The sequence below is a fragment of the Mustelus asterias genome, chromosome 15, assembly GCF_964213995.1.
Source record: "Mustelus asterias chromosome 15, sMusAst1.hap1.1, whole genome shotgun sequence".
In the NCBI taxonomy this organism is placed as follows: domain Eukaryota; kingdom Metazoa; phylum Chordata; class Chondrichthyes; order Carcharhiniformes; family Triakidae; genus Mustelus; species Mustelus asterias.
In genome coordinates, this window is record NC_135815.1 from 102873238 (window position 1) to 102900133 (window position 26896).

At 43.4% G+C, this 26896-nt stretch overlaps 1 protein-coding gene across 1 annotated transcript in view; it reads right to left on the bottom strand.

Annotated features, from left to right (window-relative positions):
• commd1 (copper metabolism (Murr1) domain containing 1) overlaps positions 1-26896 on the bottom strand; it is a 118196-nt gene that overhangs the window by 57954 nt on the left and 33346 nt on the right. The window contains exon 2 of the mRNA XM_078230458.1: positions 8443-8724. Coding sequence (XP_078086584.1) covers positions 8443-8724 — 282 coding nt within the window. The remainder of the gene's footprint in view (positions 1-8442; positions 8725-26896) is intronic.

Genomic DNA, 26896 nt, shown 5'->3' on the forward strand with positions numbered 1-26896 from the left:
AATCTGGGCAATTGGGACTAGCTTAGTGGTAAAAACTGGACAGCATGGACAAGTTGGGCCGAAGGGCTGTAAACCTCTATGACGGTTGGAAACATAACCTGTGTGAAATCACTAGGAAACTATGAGTGGTTTGCAGTAAACACCAAACTGTTTAGTATAGCATCACGCAAGTGTGTCAACAAAACAGAACAGCAGCAGCTTTCATCCAACATATTTAAATGACATCTTGAAATTAATTGAAAGGAAACCTTTTCAGAGCTCCTTCTGTTCTTAAATTTTCTCTGAGTTTGCTTTGGAGCAATTTCTAGAAGTAATATTTACCAAAATACTAAAGGAAACATGGAACTTTGATTTATTACATTGGGAGGTTTATGGGTTGATTTGGAAACAAGATATTTAAACCAAAGCCTAAGCTTCCAGTGGCCTGCCATTTTATTTCTCCACCTTGTTTTCACACTAACACCCCCAATCTCGACCTTCTGCAGCGTTCCAGTGAGGCTCAACGTGAGCTGGAGGATCATCACCTCATCATTTGTTTAGACATTTTACAGCATTCTGGATTTAACAGAGTTCAACAATTCCAGACTGTGAACTCTGCTCCCATTTTGATTCCTTTTTTTTTGGGTGTTTCAGTGTTTCTCTCACCTTTGCTTTCAGTCAGCCGCACACCTTTGCTAGCCATGTTTTTTTATTTCTTTTCTTGCCCCATCACCATTCCCTTTGGTCTATCTTTTCTGTCATTCTATCTCTCCCGCCTTTCACCATATCACAGACCTTCCTGTTCTACTCGCCCCTTTTTTCCAAAATCTGTTACCTTTCTAAATTTTCCCAGTTCTAATGAAAGGTCATCAACCTGAAACATTAAATTTGTTCTCTCTCCATGTTGCTGCCTAACCTGAATATTTCCAATATTTTCTGTGCTAAAACATATGATGCTCTGTTTTATTACCTGGTGCACAGTTTCATTTGCCGAAATCACTGTGTACAAGGCCCAGTGACCCGAACTCCATTGATGTTCAGTGAACATCACTAGAGGCAATGCCTAGTGGTATTATCACCAACCTATTGGTCCAGGAATTCAGATAATGTTCTGGGACCTGGGTTCGAATTTGAATTCAATAAAAAAAATCTGGAAGTAAGAATCTACTAATAACCATGAAACCATTGTCGATTGTTGGAAAAACCCATCTGGTTCACTAATGTCCTTTAGGGAAGGAAATCTGCTGTCCTTACCCGGTCTGGCCTACATGTGACTCCAGAGCCACAGCAACGTGGTTGACTCTTAACTGCCCTCCAAGGGCAACTAGGGATGGGCAATAAATGCTGGCCAGCCAGCGACGCCCATGCCCCACGAATGAATAAAAAAAAATTGTACAATCCTCTATGTGCGTTTTTGATGCTGAGAGAGACATGACTAACAAGTGAAAGTGAAAAGAGAAAAATTGCTGGTAGGAGGACTTTGCGCAATGGAACTGACAAATTTATATCAAAGGGCAGTGTGAGTGGAACCCCTAATGGGATGGTAAGATTTTTACAGCAGTAGACATTAAGGCACTGACAGAACTAGCAGCATTCAGCTAAATGACTTTTAAAATAAGAAGCTAAGAAGCAATTTACACATGAGATGCAGTCCAAAGAACAAAGAAAATTACAGCACAGGAACAGGCCCTTCGGCCCTCCAAGCCTGCACCGACCATGCTGCCCGACTGAACTAAAACCCCCTACCCTTCCGGGGACCATATCCCTCTATTCCCATCTTATTCATGTATTTGTCCAGACGCCCCTTAAAACTCACTATCATCTTCCACTACCTCCTCCGGCAGCGGGTTCCAGGCACCCACCACCCTCTGTGTAAAAATCTGCCTCGTACATCTCCTTTAAACCTTGCCCCTCACACCTTAAACCTGTGCCCCCTAGTAATTGACTCTTCCACCCTGGGAAAAAGCTTCTGACTATCCACTCTGTCCATGCCTCTCAATCTTGAGACTTCTATCAGGTCACCGTCAACCTCCGTCATTCCAGTGAGAACAAACCAAGTTTCTCCAACCTTTCCTCATAGCTAATGCCCTCCATACCAGGCAACATCCTGGAAAAAAATTTCTGTTCCCTCTCCAAAGCCTCCACATCCTTCTGGTAGTGTGGCGACCAGAACTGAACACTATATTCCAAGTGCAGCCTAACTAAGGTTCGATGAAGCTGCAACATGACTTGCCAATTTTTAAACTCAATGCCCCGGCCGATGAAGGTAAGCATGCCATATGCCTTCTTGACGACCTTCCCCACCTGCGTTGCCACTTTCAGTGACTTGTGTATCTGTACACCAGATCCCTCTGCCTATCAATACTCTTAAGGGTTCTGCCATTTACTGTATATTTCCTATTTGTATTAGACCTTCCAAAATGCATTATCTCACATTCGTCCGGATTAAACTCCATCTGCCATCTCTCCGCCCAAGTCTCCAACCGATCTATATCCTGCTGTATCCTCTGATGGTCCTCATCACTATCCGCAAATCCACCAACCTTTGTGTCGACCGCAAACTTACTAATCAAACCAGTTACATTTGCCTCCAAATCATTTATATATATTATAGTAATTGATTCAAACAAGTGATTATGATTGTAAAACCCATATGCTGATAGCTTGAATATATTATTATTGATTTTAAGGAATATTGTGCACTTTAGTCAAAAAGCGTTTTACCGCAAGGTATCATGGTAAAAATCATTATGACAAAGCCATATTTCGGGTGAATATTTGGGCCTTGGAAATATGTTGAGGTGTGGAATCCGATTGGACTTTTGAACCTACATGAAACAATATTTAATTTCTCTGTGGTCTTCATACCACATACCAAATCTCTCTCGCTCTCTACTGTCTGAATACGAGGGGGATGTCGTATTTTGAATGTATGCAAATAAACTAACCCTTTGAGTTCATCCTATCTCAAGTTTGCTGCGAGGTTATTAACAGAAATTTGGATTGCATCAAAACTGAAGGGTTGGGAAGCATGTACTCACTTATAAAAATGGAAACATATCAAAATACACTTCTGTTAATGGAAAGACGGTAAGAGGAGAAATCAGTGCTGTTTAAATTAACCCTTCCCCCTGGTCTATGACATATGTCCCTACTATAGTGGAGATAGTTGGGCCATCACATGGAATAGGTTTTCCTTAAACCTACTTCATAATTTTAACAATTGTTTTTTTAAATTGTAGGTTTGGATTTGGGCTGGTGGAGAAAATTGCCTCTGGATAGATTTGCTATGAAAAGTTTCATGGTTGGGAAGGTAATAGGGATTAAGGCATTCTTTTGGGAAAGTGTTAATATTTTAACTGGCTGACACTGTTGAAAGTCCAACAAATGTCCTTTGTTCAATTGAGGGGCTCTTAAAGAACACAAGTTCTTTCTTGCAGAATACAGATCAAGAGCTGGCAAAAAAAAACATCTGGCATTTACAACCCAAGACACGTGGGCTCCGTGGTTTGTAGAGGTTGTGCCAGAGACTAGGTTATGAAACACTTTATAAAATTATTTGGGCTTAGAGATAGAAATCGTTTCCAGCAATAGATTGGTTTATAGGAGAAATATAAATTATGCATTTTCTGAGTGCTACAGGAAATGGCAGGTGAATGCAAGATTAATTAGATTATATACAAATTGTTCAAAATACTAAGCCACAATGATATTTACAACATGTACTAAATCCATGGCCTTCACTACTGTCATCTATATAAATCTAAAGTAGTTTACTGGATCAAGAGAGTGACAGGGCCAGTGACTGCTGATACACAAACACGTTCCAAGGGGTCAGTGCTAGGCAGATAAACTGGGAACAAGTGGAATTCTGGGGCAATATGCCCAGTGAGTATGGAACGATTTGTAGTGCTGTTTGTAAGGAGGCAGCAATAAATGCCCGACTTGGTGGTTCTTGGGAGAATGTTGAAAGAGTGTGGACTTATCTAAAGGGGATTCAAGCCTCTGAAAGTGGCAGGAGAGTCTAATGTGGAGATGCCGGCGTTGGACTGGGGTAAGCACAGTAAGAAGTCTCACAACACCAGGTTAAAGTCCAACAGGTTTATTTGGTAGCAAATTTGCTACCAAATAAACCTGTTGGACTTTAACCTGGTGCTGTCAGACTTCTTACTAAGGAGAGTCTAATGACAGAGGAGCAGTGATGAGTTACTGGTAAGGAGTAAAGTCATGATGTGGAGATGCCGGCGTTGGACTGGGGTAAACACAGTAAGAGTTTTAACAACACCAGGTTAAAGTCCTGTCTGGAGACAATACACATTTCTTTAACTTGTGCCTAATACTCCCTCCACTCACATTGTCTGTATCTTTAAGACTTGATTAGCTGTAAAGATTCGCATTCTAATCAGTATTCTGTAACTTGATTTTGTGTCTGTGTGCCTTGTTTGTGAGCAGATATCCACTCCATCTGACGAAGGAACAGCGCTCCGAAAGCTAATGGCATTTGCTACCAAATAAACCTGTTGGACTTTAACCTGGTGTTGTTAAAACTCTTAAGGAGTAAAGTACCAGAGAGCAGAGGTGGCTTGAGTGGATGACAGGAAGAAGACAGTAAGGCAGAGAATAGCCCAAGAAGAAAACAAAGTGAATTAGAAGTAGTGCATCCTGCTGGGAATGTGTATTGATGATGTGGAGATGCTGGTGTTGGACTGGGGGTAAGCACAGTAAGAAGTCTCACAACACCAGGTTAACGTCCAACAGGTTTATTTGGATCTTATTTCAAATAAACCAGTTGGACTTTAACCTGGTGTTGAGAGACTTCTTAATGTGTATTGAGTCAGAGTTGGGCCATGACAGGCCCACTTTTGAACAACATGCCAACACTCACTGTCTAGACTTTGATAGTAAGGTATCAATGTGCCATTGTAACCTGTGGAGTCATAATCAGCAAACTTCAAGACAACAGTAACAGGATAAGATTGACAAATCCTGTTTTTTATGGAAATTTTAAAATAATTTAACATCCTCATGCACTTGGAAATGCTCTTTTATAGTTTCCTTACAATGGATTTCTACTCAGAATGTTAACCTACAGCTTATGCTTGATAAGCTCACAGGGGACAGGCGTAAAACTGAATATACAGGGTTATCAGACATTTAGGAAGGATAGACAGGTAGAAAAAGGAGGTGGGGTAGCTTTGTCAATAAAGGATAATATCAGGACGGTAGTGAGAGACGACATAGGCTCTAAGGAGCAAAACGTGGAATCGTTGTGGGTGGAGATAAGGAATAGTAGGGGGAGAAAGACACTGGTAGGCGTGGTCTTTAGGCCCCCAAATAATAACTTAGAGGTGGGGAGGGCTATAAACAAGCAAATAATGGATGCGTGCAAAAGTGGAACGGCAATAATCATGGGGGATTTTAACCTACATATTGACTGGTCGACTCAAATTGGATGTGGAGGGCTTGAGGAAGAGTTCTTGGGATGCTGTCGGGATTGTTTCATTGAACAGTATGTTACAGAACCTACGAGAGAGCGAGCTATCTTGGATCTGGTTCTGTGCAATGAGACAGGTAGGATTAAGGATCTTCTTGTGAAGGATCCTCTTGGGATGAGTGATCATAATATGGTGGAATTTCTGATACAGATGGAGGGTGAGAAAGTAGGGTCCCAAACCAGTGTCCTCTGCTTGAACAGAGGGGAGTACGATAGGATGAGGGTGGAATTGGCTAATGTAGACTGGGCGAGCAGACTGGTAGGTAGGACAGCTGAGGAACAGTGGAGGATTTTTAAGGAGATTTTTTTAAAGTACTCAGCAAAAATATATTCCGGTGATAAAGAAGGACTGTAAGAAAAAGGATAACCGGACGTGGATAACGAAGGAAATAAAGGAGAGTATTAAAATAAAATCAGATGCGTACAGAGTGGCCAAAAATAGTGGAGAATTAGTGGATTGGGAAAGCTTTAAAGAAAAACAAAGAACGACTAAGAAAGCGATTAAGAAAGGAAAGATAGATTATGAAACTAAACTAGCTCAAAATATAAAAAATGATAGTAAAAGTTTTTACAAGTATATAAAAAGGAATAGAGTGGCTAGAGTGAATGTTGGACCCTTGGAAGATGAGAGGGGGGATTTAATAGTGGAAAACGAGGAAATGGCTGAGACTTTAAATAAGTTCTTTGTGTCGGTCTTCACGGTGGAAGACACAAATAGTTTGCCGAATATTAGGGATCGAGAGTTGGTGGGAGGGGAGGTCCTTAATACAATTACTGTTACTAAGGAGGTGGTGCTTGATAGACTAATAGGACTGAAGGTAGACAAGTCCCCGGGCCCAGATGGAATGCATCCCAGGGTACTGAAAGAAATGGCTGAGGTAATAGCAGATGCGTTAGTAGTAATTTATCAAAATTCGCTGGACTCTGGGGTAATGCCGGCTGACTGGAAAACAGCTACTGTTACGCCGCTGTTTAAAAAAGGAAGTAGACAAAAGGCGGGTAACTACAGGCCGGTTAGCTTAACGTCCGTAGTTGGGAAGATGCTCGAGTCCATTATTAAAGAGGAAATAACAGAGCACCTGAATAAGAATGGTTTGATCAAGCAGACGCAGCATGGATTCATGAAGGGAAAGTCGTGTTTGATGAATCTACTGGACTTTTATGAAGATGTCACTAGTGCGGTTGACAGAGGGGAACCGGTGGATGTGGTGTTTTTAGATTTCCAGAAGGCGTTCGATAAGGTGCCTCACAAAAGGTTGCTGCAGAAGATTGGGGTACACAGAGTTAGGGGTAAGGTGTTGGCGTGGATTGGGGATTGGCTATCTAACAGGAAGCAGAGAGTTGGGATAAATGGGTGCTTTTCTGGTTGGCAGTTGATGACCAGTGACGTGCCGCAGGGATCGGTGCTGGGGCCTCAATTGTTTACCATTTACATAGATGATCTGGAGGAGGGGACTGAATGTAGGGTATTCAAGTTTGCTGATGACACAAAGGTGAGTGGGAAAGCAAATTGCGTGGAGGATGCGGAAAGTCTGCAGAGAGATTTGGATAGGCTGAGCGAGTGGGCGAGGATCTGGCAGATGGAATATAACGTTAGCAAATGTGAGGTTATCCACTTTGGAAGAAATAATAGTAAATTGGAATATTATTTAAATGGAGAAAAATTACATCGTGCGACTGTGCAGAGGGACCTGGGGGTCCTTGTGCACGAATCGCAAAAACTCAGTCTGCAGGTGCAGCAGGTGATCAAGAAGGCAAATGGAATGTTGGCCTTTATCGCGAGGGGGATAGAATATAGAAGCAGGGAGGTCTTGCTGCAACTGTACAAGGCACTGGTGAGGCCGCAACTGGAGTACTGTGTGCAGTTTTGGTCCCCTTATTTGCAAAAGGATATATTAGCCTTGGAGGGAGTGCAGAGAAGGTTCACCAGGTTGATACCGGAGATGAGGGGTGTGGCTTATGAGGAGAGATTGAACAGATTGGGTCTGTACTCGTTGGAGTTTAGAAGGATGAGGGGTGATCTTATAGAGACATATAAGATAATGAAGGGGCTGGATAGGGTAGAGGTGGAGAGATTCTTTCCACTTAGAAGGGAAACCAGAACTAGAGGGCACTGCCTCAAAATAAGGGGGGGCCGGTTCAGAACAGAGTTGAGGGGGAACTTCTTCTCTCAGAGGGTAGTGAATCTCTGGAATTCTCTGCCCTTTGAAGTGGTGGAGGCTTCCTCGTTGAATATGTTTAAATCACGGGTAGATAGTTTTCTGATCGATATGGGAATTAGGGGTTATGAGGAGCAGGCGGGTAAGTGGAACTGATTCGCTTCAGATCAGCCATGATCTTGTTGAATGGCGGGGCAGGCTCAAAGGGCCAGATGGCCTACTCCTGCTCCTATTTCTTATGTTCTTATGTTCTTAAAAGGTATTTTGAAAATATATAATTCATTGTCCTTGAAATTAAAATTCTAATATCTAACCTGCCATTAATTCTGACATACAGGTAAAGTAAAAGTTTTCCATTTAGAAAGTACAGCCCAGAAGTAAACCATTCAGCCCATTGTGAGCATTAGTCAAAATAATGCTTAGCATTCGTACATTCCCGGCGAAAGGGAAAAACCAGCTGATCGTCATCTGCCAATTCCTGCTGGAAGTGCGTGTATATAATTGCCCAGTGAGGACAGTTAGAATCAGCTGCAATTAATTGCCCATGTCCCTCTCTTTCCTTCCATAGTCTGATAGCTTTTGATAGACAGAGAATTGGTGGAGAAAAATGTGTTTTAAAAGAATGAATTTCATGGTGCATTTTATTTTCTTTTATAATGACCTCTTATCACACCTCTGGATTTTGCCTGTGATTAATGTGAACTTAGGAATGATGACCAAGATGGTCATTTTTTCTATGAATATTCTAAGAAATATAGGGCAAGATTATTTATCTCCTACCTATGTGCCATTCCCAGGTTCAGTTCTTACCTGATCACTCTTTCCAAGTTCAAGCTCCACAATAGCAACCGGTGTGTTTATTTGATCCAAGTATCTGGATTGAGATTTCAGGTCAACTCTCCAACTTAAGTTCCTCAGGCAGTTCTCCCACTTGCTCTGATTAATAAGACTTTCTCGGATTTTAACTTTATGTGCTTTCCAAAATTTTGTTAAAACTTCCGCCTGCTCCAGAGTAATTCCTTTTTGTTTCTTGGTCTGTGCTGTCAAGAAGGCTTCCAGTTGATTGAAGTCCATGTCTGCAGATGCTATCGACTGTTGAGATGAAACTCATATCAGATCAAAAATGTTCACCATTGTACACCAAAACCATTTGTTTAAGAGATTCAGCACAAATCATAGCCTGACCAGACAGGATGGAAAGTGCATTCTACAAAAATATGGTGCTGATTGCCACATCAAGGTATTTGGTATCTTGCCCCTGTACTCTGTAACTTTGTACACGATCAATCATGCCTCAAAGGGTAGCACTCCGAGTCAGAAGGTTCAAGTCCCATTCCAGGACAGCGGCGCAAAAATGAAGATAGACACTCCAGTAATACTGAGGGAACTCAGTTAAGAGGTGCCACTCTGATGTATGTACTCATCATAGTTCTTGTGAAATCACAATGTGAACAATCCGTTCCAGTTTAATATTAGCTATTTAATTGTTAGTCAATCTTTTTCATTGTGTTGATAGCTAAGGCATGCATCTGCCTTCTCTTTGCTGCTCAATTCATATACAGTCCAGTGGTCCGACTGAAAAATAAATTCAGGAAAGCAGCGCTTTTGGGCACTCTGCTATATGCTGGAACGTAATGTAATGTAAAAGACTTGACAAGCTCCTGTTGTGCTGTCAATTCCAGATATGGGGTTCTTGTGTAATCATCAGTGTGGACAAATATCAACTTAAAGACTCCAGTCAGCTAAGGAGCCAACTATTTTGTTACAGGTCTCCTTATCTCTTATTACCCTTGTACATGGACTGAGGCTGCTCACCAAGTTTGTAGTGTAGTGTCATGATGTAAATACGCTAACACTGAACACCATTTTAACATCAGTTCATTGAGTAGCTAGGAACACTCATTGCTAATGGCAGCAGACGGGACAAAAACATGCAACAGCTAGCTTTCACTTTGAAGCTAGCCTAGATATAGACAGAATCAGTGGTCTGTAACTGGAGAATGCCCAGAGAGATTCCGAGAGATCTGGATTACAAGTGATGGGTAAAATCACTTTGAAAAGATACAAAATAATGTTAAGTACGGTTATATTAAATTACAAAACCATAACAATACATTTACAATTTTGAACATAGAAGCAAATAATCATAAATGTTAAAGGGCAGTGAACATTTCACTGCTACCAACTCCATTATTAATTCATTAACAGTGAGAATCTGGCTTTCTGACAATAGAAATGCATTAAAGCATCCACACCACAGTCATGAGTGAGTGAAGAACTGGCAATTAGGAATTTTCCAACTGGCCCACACAGCAACCCAAGAAGTGACTAACATTGATAAAAGGAATTATTCAAATGGGAAAATGGTTGGAGATGTAATTTACAACATATCAGAAAGCAGCAATCACAATGGGATCACAATGTTCAAACTTCTGAATCATCACACTGGGTATTGTGTTGGCTTTAGTAAAAAGATAATGTGTGGAAGAGAACAAACAACAAAGCAGAATGTTATTTCACCAAATAAAACCAAGCAAATCGAATAAAATGAACTTTGAAGTGGGAGCAAATTATCTCTACCATTCAATTGTAAGTTTCACTTAATAATTTATCACATGTATACATCAATGATGTGCAAGGATAACGTCCAATTAAACAGGAATGCATTGTCTACTGCACAGTCATCATGAAACATGTAAAACAGGAACGCTTAAGTGACTACATTTGCATTTCCTCCAACAGAAATACTTTTGGTACAGAACTGTTCACTCAACCTGATGACCCCACTCCATGTGCTAGCAACGGTCTACATTGTGGAAATAGGCTGAATCATCAGGCAGAATACCGTGGAAGCAGAAATAAAAACAGAAAATGCTCGGTTCAAGCAGCATTTTGGAGGCAGAAACAGAGTTGATGTTACAAGTCAATGACCTTTTCGCAGAACTGGGAAAAGTTAGAGATGTAATAGGTTTTAAGCAAGGGGTGGGTAGACAAGGACAAAGGGAAGGTCTGTGATAGGCTGGAGGACAAGAGAGATTGAATGACAGAAAAGTTAGCCTTCTAGGGCCAAAAAGGATTGTGGATGCCACAGGAAAAGAATCAAAGAAACAAAAGTACCCAAGTTCTGAATAGTCATATTGGATTCAAAACATTGAGTACCCATTGATACACCTTTTATTGGGGAGACGAGTTGAAGGATAAATTAGACAAGTTCAGCCAGACAGAGAAGGCTGGAAACTGGTTGGACCTCTATTCAAGGAAGTAGCGGAGAGACCTCAGACTGTCCTGATAGGGGATAGAGAGAGATTGGATGTCCTTGGTAAAGAGTACAGTTAGAGCCAGGAAACTGGAACCTATTCAAGTGATGGAGGGCATCAGAAAAATCACAGCTGTCGGTGAGGAGAGACTGGAAACAGGGGGAAAAACAAATAGGGCCAAGGTAGGAAGAAATCAGTTCAGTGGGGCAGGATCAGGCAGAAATAATTGATCTACCAGGACGGTCCTGTTTATGGATCTTGGGAAGGAGGTCAAAGCAAACAGTATGGGATTGGGGAACTGTGAGATCACTGGAGGTGGCAATGGCAGTAACTGTCCTGTAAACAATGGCTTGATGTCGGTGGTGGGTCAAGGTTCAAGGGAACGTGCATTTCACAGACCAGTCAATTGTTCTTAGACAGATGTCCCCCAGATCACAGACATCCTAATACTACTGTCACAAAATTTATTACCAAACTGAGATACCCAGCCCCAGAGAAACAGCAGAAGGTGGCCCAATGAGACTGCTACCCCAGATCTTCCCATCCCAGGGAGGAAACAAATTTTGAGAGAAAACTTGCATGCAGCATAAAAGCAAACAGTAAGAATTTCTATGGATATATAAACAAAAAGTGAGCGGCTAAGGTAAATGTGGGGCCTCTGCTGACTGATAACAGCAAACAAAGAAATGGCAGATATGCTAAATAAAGTTTTTGCATCAGTCTTCACCGTGGAAGACATTGCAAAGATCCCCAAGATACCAGATGGGCTGATTTCAAATAACATAGTAGCTTACAAATATCCCAATCACAAGGTTTTGATTTGATTTGTCACATGTATTAGTATACAGTGAAAAGTATTGTTTATTGTGCGCCAAACAGACAAAGCATACCATACATTGAGAAGGAAAGGAGGGAGTGCAGAATGTAGTGTTACAGTCATAGTTAGGGTGTAGACATAGATCAACTTAATATGAGGTAGGTCCATTCAAAAGTCTGATGGCAGCAGGGAAGAAGCTGTTCTTGAGTTGTAGAGTATTAGAGAAATTCAAGGGGCTTAAGGCAGTCAAGTCACCAGGACCTGATGAACTGCACGCTAGGGTTAGAACAAAGAACAGTACAGCACAGAATCAGGCCCTTCGGCCCTCCAAGCCTGCGCCGATCATGATGCCGGCTTAAATTAAAACCATATGCACTTACAGAGTGCGCATCCTATTCATGTATTAGTCTAGTTGCTCCTTAAATGCCGCTATCGTACCTGTTCCCACCACCTCCCCGGGCAGCGCGTTCCAGACATTCACCACCCTCTGTGTAAAAAAAACTTGCCTCGCACATCTCCTCTAAACTTTCCCCCATGCACCTTAAACCTATGTCCCCTAGTACTTCACTTTTCTACCCGAGGGAAGAGCATCTGACTATCCACGCCACTTCTAATGGAAGTGGTTGCAGAGATAGAGTCATAGAATTGGTTAAAATTTTTCAAACTCGCTAGATTCTGGGAGGGTGCCAGGAGATTGGAAAACAGCCAATGCGACTGGGTGAAAACCTGGCAAATGGAGCTTAGTGTCCGGAAGCGTGAGGTCATACACTTCAGCAGCAGGAATCAAAAGGCAGATTACTGTCTGAATGGGGCGAGACTGCATGTAAGTACAGAGGAGTCAAGGTGTTCCAGTGCATGAATCACAAGAAACTAGCAGACAGGCCCAACAAGTAATGAAGAAGCCAAATGGCATTTGGCCTTTATTGCAAAGAGGTTGGAATTTAAAAATAGGGAGGTTTTGTTGCAATTGTACAGGGTGTTGGTGAGACCCCACCTGGAATGTTGCATACAGTTTTGGTCCCTTCGTCTAAAATGGGATCGAGTAACATTGGAGGCAGTCCAAATGAGATTCACCAGGCTAATTCCTGGAATGAGAGGGTTGCCCTATTGAGAGACTCTGGGTCTGTATTCCTTGGAGTTTAGAGGAGTGAGGGGTGACCTTATTCAACATAAGATCCTGAGGAGGCTTGACAGGGTGAGATGTTTTCAGTGGTGGGAGTCTTGAACAAGATACAAGATAAAGGGCTGGTCATCTAAAATGAGGTGCATTGAAATTTCTTCTAGCAGAGAGTGGTGAATCTCTGGAATTCTTTACACCAAAGGGTGGTGGAGGCTGGATCATTAGAAGTATTTAAAGTGGAGAGGGATAAATATTTGATAGATCAAGGAATAGAGGGCTATGGGGAAATGGCACAGAAAAGGAGCAGAGGCCGGCATAGATCAGCCATGATTGTATTGAGTGGCCATGATGTGGAGATGCCGGCGTTGGACTGGGGTGAACACAGTAAGAGTTTTAACAACACCAGGTTAAAGTCCAACAGGTTTATTTGGTAGCAAACACCGTTAGCTTTCGGAGCGCTGCTCCTTCATCAGATGGAGTGGAAATGTGCTCTCAAACAGGGCACAGAGACACAGAAATCAAGTTACAGAATACTGATTAGAATGCGAATCCCTACAACCACCCAGATCTTAAAGATACAGACAATGTGGGTGGAGGGAGCATGAAGCGCAGGTTAAAGAGATGTGTATTGTCTCCAGACAGGACAGCCAGCAAGTCCAGGAGGCAAGCTGTGGGGGTTACTGATAATGTGACATAAATCCAACATCCCGGTTTAGGCTGTCCTCATGTGTGCGGAACTTGGCTATCAGTTTCTGCTCAGCGACTCTGCGTTGTCGTGTGTCGTGAAGGCCGCCTTGGAGAACACTTACCTGAAGGTCAGAGGCTGAATGCCCGTGACCGCTGAAGTGCTCCCCCACAGGAAGAGAACAGTCTTGCCTGGTGATTGTCGAGCGGTGTTCATTCATCCGTTGTGTTTGCTACCAAATAAACCTGTTGGACTTTAACCTGGTGTTGTTAAAACTCTTACTGTGTATTGAGTGGCAGCAGGGAAGGCTTAAAGGGACTGGTCGCCTATTCCTATTTCTTGTGTTCTGGCCAGGCCCCTCAAACAACTGAGAATGTGCTACAGAGCAAGCAGTTGAGGACAGCTACTGCACAGTCAACATGGAATCACATAGCCCTGCACCCAGGAGTTCAAGGCTCATGCTTGACCACCCAATCCCAATATGTCGTTTTAGTTGCTCTTTTCACTCAGACAGTATACAGACATAATTTAGTAAAAGCAGGACAAGCGACTTTACAGGATTACTAAGCTACAACTATCACAAAATAATTATAGCTTTACTCTCTTTGTGTTGGTAATATTTGTTCATGAAGGCTTTAAATACATACTTAATGCTGGGAGAAAGCAGCTGACAATTCAACTTCAATGGAGGCAATATGCTGCAAGTGATGTGATAATGTGCGGGAATTCTTGGAAAACCCAAAGTTAGTCAGTGCCATATGTGCACTACTAACAATTCTCAGAGTTCAGTACTGATTACCCTTCCACTAATATCAACCATTCCTCAGTCAGTTGCACATACATCTCTCAATTAGAAGATTACAGGTTTAAGTCTCACTCCAGCGGCAAGGGCACAGAATGCAGGCTGATAGAGTGCAGTACCGTGGGAGTGCTGCACTTTCTGAAAGAAGGCATAATTCAGATGAGACGTTAAACCTTCGCAAGTGGATTTATAAGATCTGTTGGCACTACTGAAGAACAGCAGGCAAGTTCTCTCCAGTATCCTGCCCAACATTTAAGCCTCAACCAACATCACTACAATAATCATCTGGCTCATCACATTGCTGTTTTTGGCAGCTTGCTGTGCATAAATTAGCTGCTGTATCTCCTACACTACAGTAAGTAGTCTCACAACACCAGGTTAAAGTCCAACAGGTTTATTTGGTAGCAAAAGCCACGAGCTTTCAGAGCGCTGCTCCTTCATCAGGTGAGTGGGAGTTGTGTTCACAAACAGGGCACATAAAGACACAAACTCAATTTACAAAATAATGTTTGGAATCCGAGTCTTTACTGGTAATCAAGTCTTAAAGGTACAGACAATGTGAGTGGAGAGAGGGTTAAGCACAGGTTAAAGAGATGTGAATTGTCTCCAGCCGGGACAGCCGGTGAGATTCTGCAAGTCCAGACAAGTCGTGGGGGTTACAGACAGTGTGACATGAACCCAAGATCCCGGTTGAGGCCGTCCTCATGTGTCCTCATGTCTGTAATCTTCTGACTGTGTCCTCATCTCCTACACTACAACAGGGACACCCTGAGGCTGTGAGAAGTACTACAGAAATACAAGTTTTTTTCTTGTTCTCTCTAATACATCTTTGACACCTCGCGTATGTTCGTCACCCCATTGCACACTCTCTCCTCTCTGGGTGATTTGTGCATTATGCACTGGATGATGACAATTTGAAACATCTTGACAGGAGCGCTGAGAGACACCTCACTTGAACAATCTAAAAATGAGACCATAGCTACAGCATCCCTTTGGTATGCCCCACAGAACATGGTAAAGGCCTCACTGTATCTCCATTCTGCTACTGTGTGGATACGCTTAATTGAGGAACAAGTCAGGAGTGCAAAGGGTAGCCTTGATCTCCCAACTGTTCATTCTCTCTTGGAATGCTGAATGATGCAGGTACCATGAATGATGTAAACTGAAAGCATCAAACTCTGCCTGAATAAGGGACATTAATGTATAGGATCATATTTGTGGTCTGAAACCATGAGCAGATTTATGGAGCTCGAACCCTTCCTCTACACGTGTGGAGACCTGATGGTTTCTTTCACATGCTGATTTATTAGAAAACCTGACTGGGTGAAAATTCCCTGCCCCTTCAGTTGATCATTATTCCTGAAAAACAGGACATTAGCCACTTGCTTTAAACTGGCAGGTTCAAGTCATTCTGGATGAAACAGCTGTCCCTTACAGTGGCCGAAAGGAAGTTGTGTGCAAATTAGCCTGCACCAAATGGCACAGCTTGCTCAGTGCATCAATAATGAAGCAGAACAACAGCGGAGCCATGTCAGGCAAGAAGATGGGCACTTTCTCCGAGTACTGATGACAATGGAAGTATAACTCCCACAAATAATAACTGGACCTAAAGGTGCTACACTGTTTGCCCTCTCCATATAATTCAAGCAGCACCATGGGAGTAGCAGAACATATATTGACTCTCCCAGCTTTATTAGTTAATTTACAATACTCCATGAAAATGGTTCATGGAAAATTGAAAACAATTTTTTTTGTCTTTTTGCTGAGCAGTAAAAATATGGATGACATTCGATGCATCGTAAAAAATATATTTTCAATAAACATTTTACTACATCCAGCATTCAGCAAGACATCAGCAACAAACATTCCAAAGCAGACCACATCTGTTCCTGTATCGTGCCACTTAGGACCTCATTTACTTAAATATACCATCTACATGAAGACATACGATTGTAATGCAGCTTTAATTATCCCCAAAATCACACATTGAAACCACAAGTCGGGGCTTTGTTTTCCTGTCACACCTAAGCTATCTTCTACACGACACCAGGGGTAGATCATTTAACAAGTGACTGTAAAAATAGTTGCAAATATAAAGGAAACAACATTCTGCAGAAACCTGTGTCTCTCTCAAATTGTCATATGTTTAGAACCTCTCACACATATCAAAAAAAGACAAAAAAAATGTATCCCCTCTTCTGCAAGAGCAAGCACCGAAATCTACAGCTCTTTTCTCATTATAATATTGCTATCAACTCGTGACACCAGTCCCAGACCGTTAAAGACAGGAAGTATATAACGCAAAGGAGCCTCAGAATGCAAGCACACGAAACTCAGCTATGTTTCCATCCTGACCAAAGTAATCTTACTCTTGCACCCTTTTCCCTTCTCAACTGATTGATTTGGAGGTTTTTTAATACATATTAATATGACTGGAAATATAATCCCAGCAAAGGTGGGGACAAATGGAATCCACACCCACTGCTCAACGACACAGCAAAAGTGAGTTACTGAATAAAGTAAGAAGTCTCACAACACCAGGTTAAAGTCCAACAGGTTTATTTGGTAGCAAATAGGCAAATAATGGTATTTGCTACCAAATAAACCTGTTGGACTTTAACCTGGTGTTGTGAGACTTCTTACTGTGCTTACCCCAGTCCAACGCCGGCATCTCCACATCATTACTGAATAAAGCCAGACCACCCCCACCAAGACACAAATAGGATATATTTATTTTTATAAAGCAAGATTTAATTTGAAATCTTTAAGATCATACATACAGTTCAGCAGATGTGGTCTCTGGGAACCATACAAAAACACTTTCAACATTCGAAACCTATACTGCGAAATATTGATCTTCACAGAAATGCACATTAAGTGGACATTTACTATTCACTGCACATAATTCCAAGAAACCATTTAGGGATGAATCAAATTTCCCATAAACTTTATGCACATACCTACTACATTTTCTACCAAAAAGAAACAAAGCAAAAGGCTTTGGTTTGATGATCTAATTTATCATAAAATATATAGATGTTTCAGTAAGTGTAGGGAAGCTGGTAAAAGAGGTGGAGGAGTGGCATTGTTAATCAAAGATAGTTTAACGGCTGCGGAAAGGCACTTCGAGGGGGATCTGCACACTGAGGTAATATGGGCTGAGGTTAGAAATAGGAAAGGAGCGGTTACGTTGATAGGAGTTTACTATAGGCCCCCAAATAGTAATAGAGATGTGGAGGAAGAAATTGCTAAGCAGATTATGGATAGGTGTGGGGGTCACAGGGTAGTTGTCATGGGGTACTTTAACTTTCCAAATATTGATTGGAACCTTTGTAGGTCAAATAGTTCGGATGGGGCAGTTTTTGTGCAGTGCGTGCAGGAGGGTTTCCTGACACAATATGTGGATAGGCCGACGAGAGGTGAGGCCACATTGGATTTGGTACTGGGAAATGAACCGGGCCAAGTGTTAGATTTGGTTGTGGGAGAGCACTTTGGAGATAGTGACCACAATTCGGTGTCTTGTGTTATTGCAATGGAGAGGGATAGGGCCGTACGGCAGGGCAAGGTTTACAATTGGGGAAGAGGTAATTATGATGCGATTAGGCAAGAATTAGGGGGCATAAGATGGGAACAGAAACTGTCAGGGAAAGGCACTAATGAAAAGTCGAACTTTTTCAAGGAACAAATACTGGATGTCCTTGATAGGTATGTCCCTGTCAGGCAGGGAGGAAATGGCCGAGTGAGGGAACCATGGTTCACGAAAGAGGTGGAATGTCTTGTGAAAAGGAAGAGGGAAGCTTATGTAGGGATGAGGAAACAAGGTTCAGATGGCTCGATTGAGGGTTACAAGTTAGCAAGGAACGAGCTGAAAAAGGGGCTTAGGAGAGCTAGGAGGGGACATGAGAAGTCCTTGGCGGGTCGGATCAAGGAAAACCCCAAGGCTTTTTACTCTTATGTGAGGAATAAAAGAATGACCAGGGTGAGGTTAGGGCCGGTCAAGGACAGTAGTGGGAACATGTGTATGGAGTCAGTAGAGATAGGCGAGGTGATGAATGAATACTTTTCTTCAGTGTTCACCAAGGAGAGGGGCCATGTTTTTGAGGAAGAGAAGGTGTTACAAGCTAATAGGCTGGAGGAATTAGTTGTTCGGAGGGAGGATGTACTGGCAGTTTTGAATAAACTGAAGGTCGAAATGTCCCCTGGGCCTGATGAAATATATCCTAGGATTCTTTGGGAGGCAAGGGATGAGATTGCAGAGCCTTTGGCTTTGATCTTTGGGTCCTCACTGTCCACGGGGATGGTGCCAGAGGACTGGAGAGTGGCGAATGTTGTTCCTCTGTTTAAGAAAGGGAATAAAAATGACCCTGGTAATTATAGACCGGTTAGTCTTACTTCGGTGGTTGGTAAATTGATGGAAAAGGTCCTTAGGGATGGGATTTACGACCATTTAGAAAGATGCAGATTAATCCGGGATAGTCAGCACGGATTCGTGAAGGGCAAGTCGTGCCTCACAAATTTGATTGACTTTTTTGAGGAGGTAACTAAGCGTGTTGATGAAGGTAGGGCAGTTGATGTCATATACATGGATTTTAGTAAGGCGTTTGATAAGGTCCCCCATGGTCGGCTTACAATGAAAGTAAGAAGGTGTGGGATAGAGGGAAAGTTGGCCGATTGGATAGGTAACTGGCTATCTGATCGAAGACAGAGGGTGGTGGTGGATGGAAAATTTTTGGACTGGAGGCAGGTTGCTAGCAGAGTGCCACAGGGATCAGTGCTTGGTCCTCTCCTCTTTGTGATTTTTATTAATGACTTAGAGGAGGGGGCTGAAGGGTGGATCAGTAAATTTGCTGATGACACCAAGATTGGTGGAGTAGTGGATGAGGTGGAGGGCTGTTGTAGGCTGCAAAGAGACATAGATAGGATGCAAAGCTGGGCTGAAAAATGGCAAATGGAGTTTAACCCTGACAAATGTGAGGTGATTCATTTTGGTAGGACTAATTTAAATGTGATTACAGGGTCAAAGGTAGGGTTCTGAAGACTGTGGAGGAACAGGGAGATCTTGGGGTCCATATCCACAGATCTCTAAAGGTTGCCACTCAAGTGGATAGAGCTGTGAAGGCGGCTTTTATTAACAGGGGGTTGGAGTTTAAGAGCCGTGGGGTTATGCTGCAACCGTACAGGACCTTGGTGAGACCACATTTGGAATATTGTGTGCAGTTCTGGTCACCTCACTATAAGAAGGATGTGGAAGCGCTGGAAAGAGTGCAGAGGAGATTTACCAGGATGCTGCCTGATTTGGAGGGAAGGTCTTATGAGGAAAGGTTGAGGGAGCTAGGGCTGTTCTCTCTAGAGCGGAGGAGGTTGAGGGGAGACTTAATAGAGGTTTATAAAATGATGAAGGGGATAGATAGAGTGAACGTTCAAAGACTATTTCCTCGGGTGGATGGAGCTATTACAAGGGGGCATAACTATAGGGTTCATGGTGGGAGATATAGGAAGGACATCAGAGGTAGGTTCTTTACGCAGAGAGTGGTTGGAGTGTGGAATGGACTGCCTGCAGTGATAGTGGAGTCAGACACTTTAGGAACATTTAAGCGGTTGTTGGATAGGCACATGGAGCACACCAGGATGATAGGGAGTGGGATAGCTTGATCTTGGTTTCAGATAAAGCTCGGCACAAGATTGCGGGCCGAAGGGCCTGTTCTGTGCTGTACTGTTCTATGTTCTATGTATATATAAGAGAATATAGGGAGTTAGGTAGACAGTTTGGAAGGAGGAACGCAAAGGTAGTAATCTCAGGATTGCTGCCTGTGCCACGGGAAAGTGAGAGCAGGAATGGAGTGAGGTGGAGGATGAATGCGTGGCTGAGGGGCTGGAGCGGGGGGCAGGGATTCAGGTTCCTGGATCATTGGGACCTCTTTAGGAGCAGGTGTGACCTGTACAAAAAAGACGGGTGGTACTTGAATCCCAAGGGGACCAATATCCTGGCAGGAAGGTTGGCTAAGGCTACTGGGGAGACTTTAAACTAGAAAGGTTGGGGGGAGGGAATCGTGATGAGGTGACTGAGAGCGAGGAGGTTAGCCCGCAAATAGAGAAGGATTGTACACAGTGTAAGAGGGAGAATAGACGGGTGATGGAGAAGGGGAGAGCTCAGACCAAAGGTTTGAGATGTGTCTATTTTAACGCCAGGAGTGTAGTGAATAAAGTGGATGAGCTTAGAGTGCGGATCGATGCTTGGAAGTGTGATGTGGTGGCCATTATGGAGACTTGGGGACAGGGACAGGACTGGATACTTCAGGTGCCGGGTTTCAGATGTTTCAGAAAGGACAGAGAGGGAGGCAAGGGGCGGGGGGGGGGGGGGGTGTCACAGCTGTAGAGAAGGTGGAAGCCGTGGAGGGATTGTCTACAGAGTCTCTGTGGGTGGAAGTTCAGAGCGGGAAGGGGTCGATAACTTTGCTGGGTGATTTCTACAGGCCGCCCACTTGTAACAGGGATGTTGAAGAGCAGATAGGGAAACAGAACCTGGAGAGATGTAGTAATAACAGGGTTGTCGTGATGGGAGACTTTAATTTCCCAAACATCGATTGGAATATCCCTAGGGTAAGGGGTTTGGATGGGGAGGAGTTTGTTAAGTGTGTTCAGGAGGGTTTCCTGACACAGCATGTGGATAAGCCTACAAGAGGAGAGGCTGTGCTCAATCTGGTACTGGCTAATGAGCCTGGACAGGTGTCGGATCTCTCAGTGGGGGGCATCTTGGGGATAGTGATCATAACTCTATCTCCTTTACGCTGACATTGGAAAGAGATAGGATGAGGCAAGCTAGGAAAGTGTTCATCTGGAGTAAGGGGAAATATGAAGCCATCAAGCAGGAGATTAGAGGCGTAAGTTGGAAGGAGGTATTCTCGAGGAAAAGTACAGAAGTAAGGTGGCAGATTTTCAAGGAATGTTTGTCTGGAGTTCTGCATGACAACGTTCCAATGAGACAGGGAGGTTTTGGTAGGTTACGGGAATCGTGGTGCATGAAAGCTGCGCTGAACCTAGTCAAAAAGAAAAGGAAAGCGTACAAAAGGTTCAGAGAGCTAGGCAATGATAGGGATCTAGATGAGTATACGGTTTGTAGGAAAGGACTTAAGAAAGAAATTAGGAGAGCCAGAAGGGGTCACGAGAAGGCCTTGGCAGGTAAGATTAAGGAGAACCTTAAGGCGTTCTATAAATATGTGAAGAGTAAAAGGATGAGATGTGAAGGAATATGACCTATAAAATGTGAAGGTGAGAAAGTCTGTACAGAACCGGAAGAAATAGCAGAGGTGCTTAATGCATATTTTACCTCCGTATTCACGGTGGAAAAAGACCTGGGTGGTTGTACTACAGGATTGAGGTGGACTGAAAAGATTGAGTATGTGGACATTAAGAAAGAGGACGTGTTGGAAATTTTGAATAGCGTCAAGATAGATAAATCGCCGGGACCGGATGGGATGTACCCCAGGTTACTGTGGGAGGCGAGGGAAGAGATTGCAGAGCTTCTGGCGATGATCTTTGTGTCGTCGATGGAGACGGAAGAGGTTCCGGAGGATTGCGGATGTGGTTCCTATATAGGTAGGTAGGGACATGACCGGCGCAACTTGTGGGCCGAAGGGCCTGCTTGTGCTGTATTTTTTCTATGTTCTATATCAACTACAATATAATCTGCCACGGCTTCCCCGTTCGCCCACCTGTTTTTAAAATAGGCTACAAATATCACGATGAAATATAAAATCTTTGTTAATGTAGTGTCTCTGCCCAAGTGTATAACATGTTTTGGCACAAGTGACAATAAGATGTTAAAAATCAATGCTTTTAGCTTTTCATCCAATACCTATCAAAAATTATTCTGCATTTAACATTCCAGTAGTTAAAAAACAGAAACAGGCGAAATGTTAGAGGCCACAGAGCCCCCAAAACACCAGTGAATCATTAAGACAGCAAAATTAAAATCATTACAAGAAAACGTCAGGCCAAAGGCAGTAATTTAATTTGAATTCAAATTTAATTTGAATCACATTGTGAAGCATATTAGATCTAACTAAATAAAAGCAAAATACTGCCGATGCTGGAAATCTAAAATAGAAACAGAAAATGCTGGAAAAACTCAGCAGGTCTGGCAGCATCTGTGGAGAGAGAAACAGAGTTAACATTTTGAGGCCGTATGGCTCTTTCAGAGCTGAAGTTAGGGTGAAATGTGATAGATTTAATATTGTTTAGGAGCAATTGTTCGACCAGAGCAAGAGAGAGAGGAGCGACTGGTGGCTAGAGAGAAAGGAGTTAAAAAAAAATGCCAGGCAAGATGTTGGAATGCTCCTCTTGCAGGATGTGGGAGATCAGGGAGACCTCCGGTATCCCAGACGACAACACCTGCAAAAGATGCATCCAGCTGCAGCTGCTAGCAAAGCGTGTTAGGGAACTGGCGAGGGAGCTTGATGACCTCCATCTAATTCGGGGGAATGAGGAGTTTATAGACAGTAACTTTAGGGAGGTAGTTACACCTCAGCAGCAGAGTACAGGAAATTGGGTTACTGTAAGGAGAGGAAATGGAAATGTGAAAGGACAGGCAGAGCAGGGTTCCCCTGTGGCCATACCCCTCCACAACAGGTATACTGAATTGGATACTGTTGTGGGAGATGCTTTACCTGGGACAAGCTGCGACAGCCGGAAATCTGATACTGAGTCTGGTTCTACAGTGCAAAACCAACAAGGTGGTAATCTCTGGATTACTACCTGAGCCACGCGTGAATTGGCACAGGGTTAATAGGATTAAGGAGACGAATGTGTGGCTCAAGGATTGGTATGGGAGGAATGGGTTCGAATTCATGGGGCATTGGCACCAGTATTTGGGCAGATGGGACCTGTATAGATGGGATGGTCTCCGTTTGAACCGTGCTGGGACCAGAGTCCTAGCGAATCGTATCACGTGGGCTGTAGATAGGGCTTTAAACTAATTTATGGGGGGGGGGCGGGGGGTGCAGAGGTAAGAGGAATTACGAAATCAATGGTAGAGGAGAGGGAGCGAGTGCAAGTGAATGAGGGCATTCAAGTAGTTAAAGGAGTAGAGGGCGAGGGAGAGGTTGATAGCGTTTCATCAAATCGGGTCCAGATAAAAGCTGGAATAAAGACATTTTGCCTGAATGCAAGAAGCATTCGGAACAAAGTTAATGAGTTGGTGGTGCAAATCAGCACAAATGGGTATGATCTAGTGGCCATTACAGAAACGTGGCTGCACGGAGACCAGGACTGGGAGATGAATATCCAGAGGTATCAGGCATTTAGGAAGAATAGACAGGAAGGAAAAGGTGGTGGGGTAGCTCTGTTAATAAAAGATAATATCAGTTTAGTAGAGAGGGATGACATAGGCTCTAAGGAACAAAACGTGGAATCGTTATGGGTAGAGATAAGGAATAGTAGGGGGAGAAAGACACTAGTAGGCGTGGTCTATAGGCCCCCAAATAATAATGTTGAGGTGGGGAGAGCTGTAAACAAGCAAATAATGGATGCGTGCAAAACGGAACGGCAATAATCATGGGGGACTTCAACCTGCATATTGATTGGCTGACTCAAGTTGGAAGGGGTGGGATGGCGGAAGAGTTCTTAGAATGCTGTCGGGATAGTTACCTTGAACAGTATGTTACAGAACCGACGAGGGAACGAGTTATCTTAGATCTGGTAATGTGTAACGAGACAGGTAGAATTAAGGATGTTCTTGTGAAGGACCCTCTTGGGTCAAGTGATCACAATATGGTCAAATTTCTGGTACAAATGGAAGAGGAGAAAGTAGGGTCCCATACCAGTGTCCTCTATTTGAACAGAAGGAAGTACGATAGGATGAGGGCTGGGAGAGCAGACTGGTAGGTAGGACAGCTGAGGAACAGTGGAGGATTTTTAAGGAGATCCTTTTCAGTACTCAGCAACAATATATTCCGGTGATAAAGGAGGACTGTAAGAAAAGGGATAACCAGCCGTGGATAACGAAGGAAATTAAGGAGAGTATTAAATTAAAGACCGATGCATACAAAGTGGCCAAAAATAGTGGAGAATCGGAAGATTGGGAAAACTTTAAGAAACAACAAAGAACGACTAAGAAAGCAATAAAGAAAGGAAAGATAGGTTATGAAGCTAGGCTAGCTCCAAACATTAAAAAATGATAGTAAAAGCTTTTACAAATATATAAAAAGGAATAGAGTGGCAAGAGTGAATGTTGGATCCTTGGAAGACGAGAGGGGGGATTTAATAGTGGGAAATGAGGAAATGGCTGAAACTTTAAATAAGTTTTTTGTGTCGGTCTTCACGGTGGAAGACAGAAATAGTTTACCGAATATTTACGATAGAGGGTTGGTAGGAGGAGAGGTACTCAAGACAATTAATGTTACCAGGGAGGCAGTGCTTGGTAGACTAACGGGACTGAAGGTGGACAAGTCCCCGGGCCCGGATGGAATGCATCCCAGGGTACTGAAAGAAATGTCAGAGGTAATAGCGGATGCGTTAGTGGTTATTTATCAAAATTCGTTGGATTCTGGGGTAGTGCCGGCGGATTGGAAAATGGCTAATGTTATGCCGCTGTTTAAAAAAGGAAGTAGACAAAAGGCGGGTAATTACAGGCCGGTTAGCTTAACGTCTGTAGTTGGGAAAATGCTGGAATCCATCATTAAAGAAGAAATAGCAGGCCATCTGGATAAGAATGGTTCGAATAAGCAGACGCAGCATGGATTCATGAGAGGAAAGTCGTGCTTGACGAACTTGTTGGATTTTTATGAAGATGTGACTAGTTGACAGAGGGGAACCGCTGGATGCGGTGTTTTTGGATTTCCAAAAGGCGTTTGATAAGGTGCCTCACAAAAGGTTGCTGAAGAAGATTGGGTCACACGGAGTTGGGGGTAGGGTGTTAGTGTGGATTGGGGATTGGCTATCCGACAGGAAGCAGAGAGTCAGAATAAATGGGTGCTTTTCTGATTGGCGGATGGTAACTAGTGGCGTGCCGCAGGGATCGGTACTGGGGCCTCAACTATTTACCATTTATATAGACGATCTGGAGGAGGGGACTGAGTGTAGGGTAACAAAGTTTGCAGACGACACAAAGATAAGTGGAAAAGTGAATTGTGTGGAGGGCGTAGAAGGTCTGGAGAGAGATCTGGACAGGCTGAGCGAGTGGGCGAGGATCTGGCAGATGGAGTATAACGTTGACAAATGCGAGGTTATTCACTTTGGAGGAAATAATAGCAAATTGGATTATTATCTAAATGGAAAAAAATTACAACATGCTACTGTGCAAAGGGACCTGGGGGTCCTTGTGCATGAGACGCAAAAACCCAGTCTGCAGGTGCAACAGGTGATCAAGAAGGCAAATGGGATGTTGGCCTATATCGCAAGGGGGATAGAATATAAAAGCAGAGATGTCTTGCTGCATCTGTACAGGGCATTGGTGAGGCCGCAGTTGGAATACTGTGTGCAGTATTGGTCCCCTTATTTGCGGAAGGATATATTGGCCTTGGAGGGAGTGCAGAGAAGGTTCACCAGGTTGCTACCAGAGATGAGGGGTGTTGATTATGAGGAGAGACTGAGCAGATTGGGTTTGTACTCGTTGGAATTTAGAAGGCTGAGGGGGGATCTTATAGAGACCTATAAGATAGTGAAGGGGCTGGATAGGGTAGAGGTGGAGAGATTCTTTCCACTTAGAAAGGAAGCTAGAACTAGAGGGCACAGTCTCAAAATAAAGGGGGGTCAGTTTAGGACAGAGTTGAGGAGGAACTTCTTCTCTCAGAGGGTGGTGAATCTCTGGAATTCTCTGCCCACTGAAGTGGTGGAGGCTACCTCGTTGAATATGTTTAAATCACGGATAGATGGATTCCTGATCGGTAAGGGAATTAGGGGTTATAGGGATCAGGCGGGTAAGTGGAACTGATCCACTTCAGATCAGCCATGATCTTATTGAATGGCGGGTCAGGCTCGAGGGGCTAGATGGTCTACTCCTGCTCCTATTTCTTATGTTCTTATGTTCTTCTTAAGGGTGGGAGGAAGAAGAGGAGAGCAGTAGTGATAGGGGACTCAATGGTCAGAGGTACGGACAGGAGGTTCTGTGGTCAGGACAGAGACTCCCGCATGGTTTGTTGCCTCCCGGGTGCCAAGGTCTGGGATGTCTCTGATCGCATGCACAGCGTTCTAAAGTGGGAAGGTGATCAGCCAGATGTCGTGGTACACATCAGTACAAATGACGTAGGTAGGAAGAGTGAGGAGGTCCTAAAGAGTGAGTACAAAGAGCTTGGAAGGAAGTTAAAAAGCAGGACTCTGAGGGTGGTTATCTCAGGATTGCTACCTGTACCACGTGCCAGTGAGGGTAGGAGTAGGATGCTTGGGCGGATGAACACGTGGCTGAGGAACTGGTGTAGGGGACAGGGTTTCCGATTCTTGGATCCCAACACTGACCCCTGCGCAATTCCACTAGTCACCGGCTGCCATCCTCAAAAGGACCCTTTTATCCCCACTCTTTGTCTTCTACCAGTCAGCCAATCTTCTATCCATGCTAGTACCTTACCTCTAACACCACCAGCTCTAATCT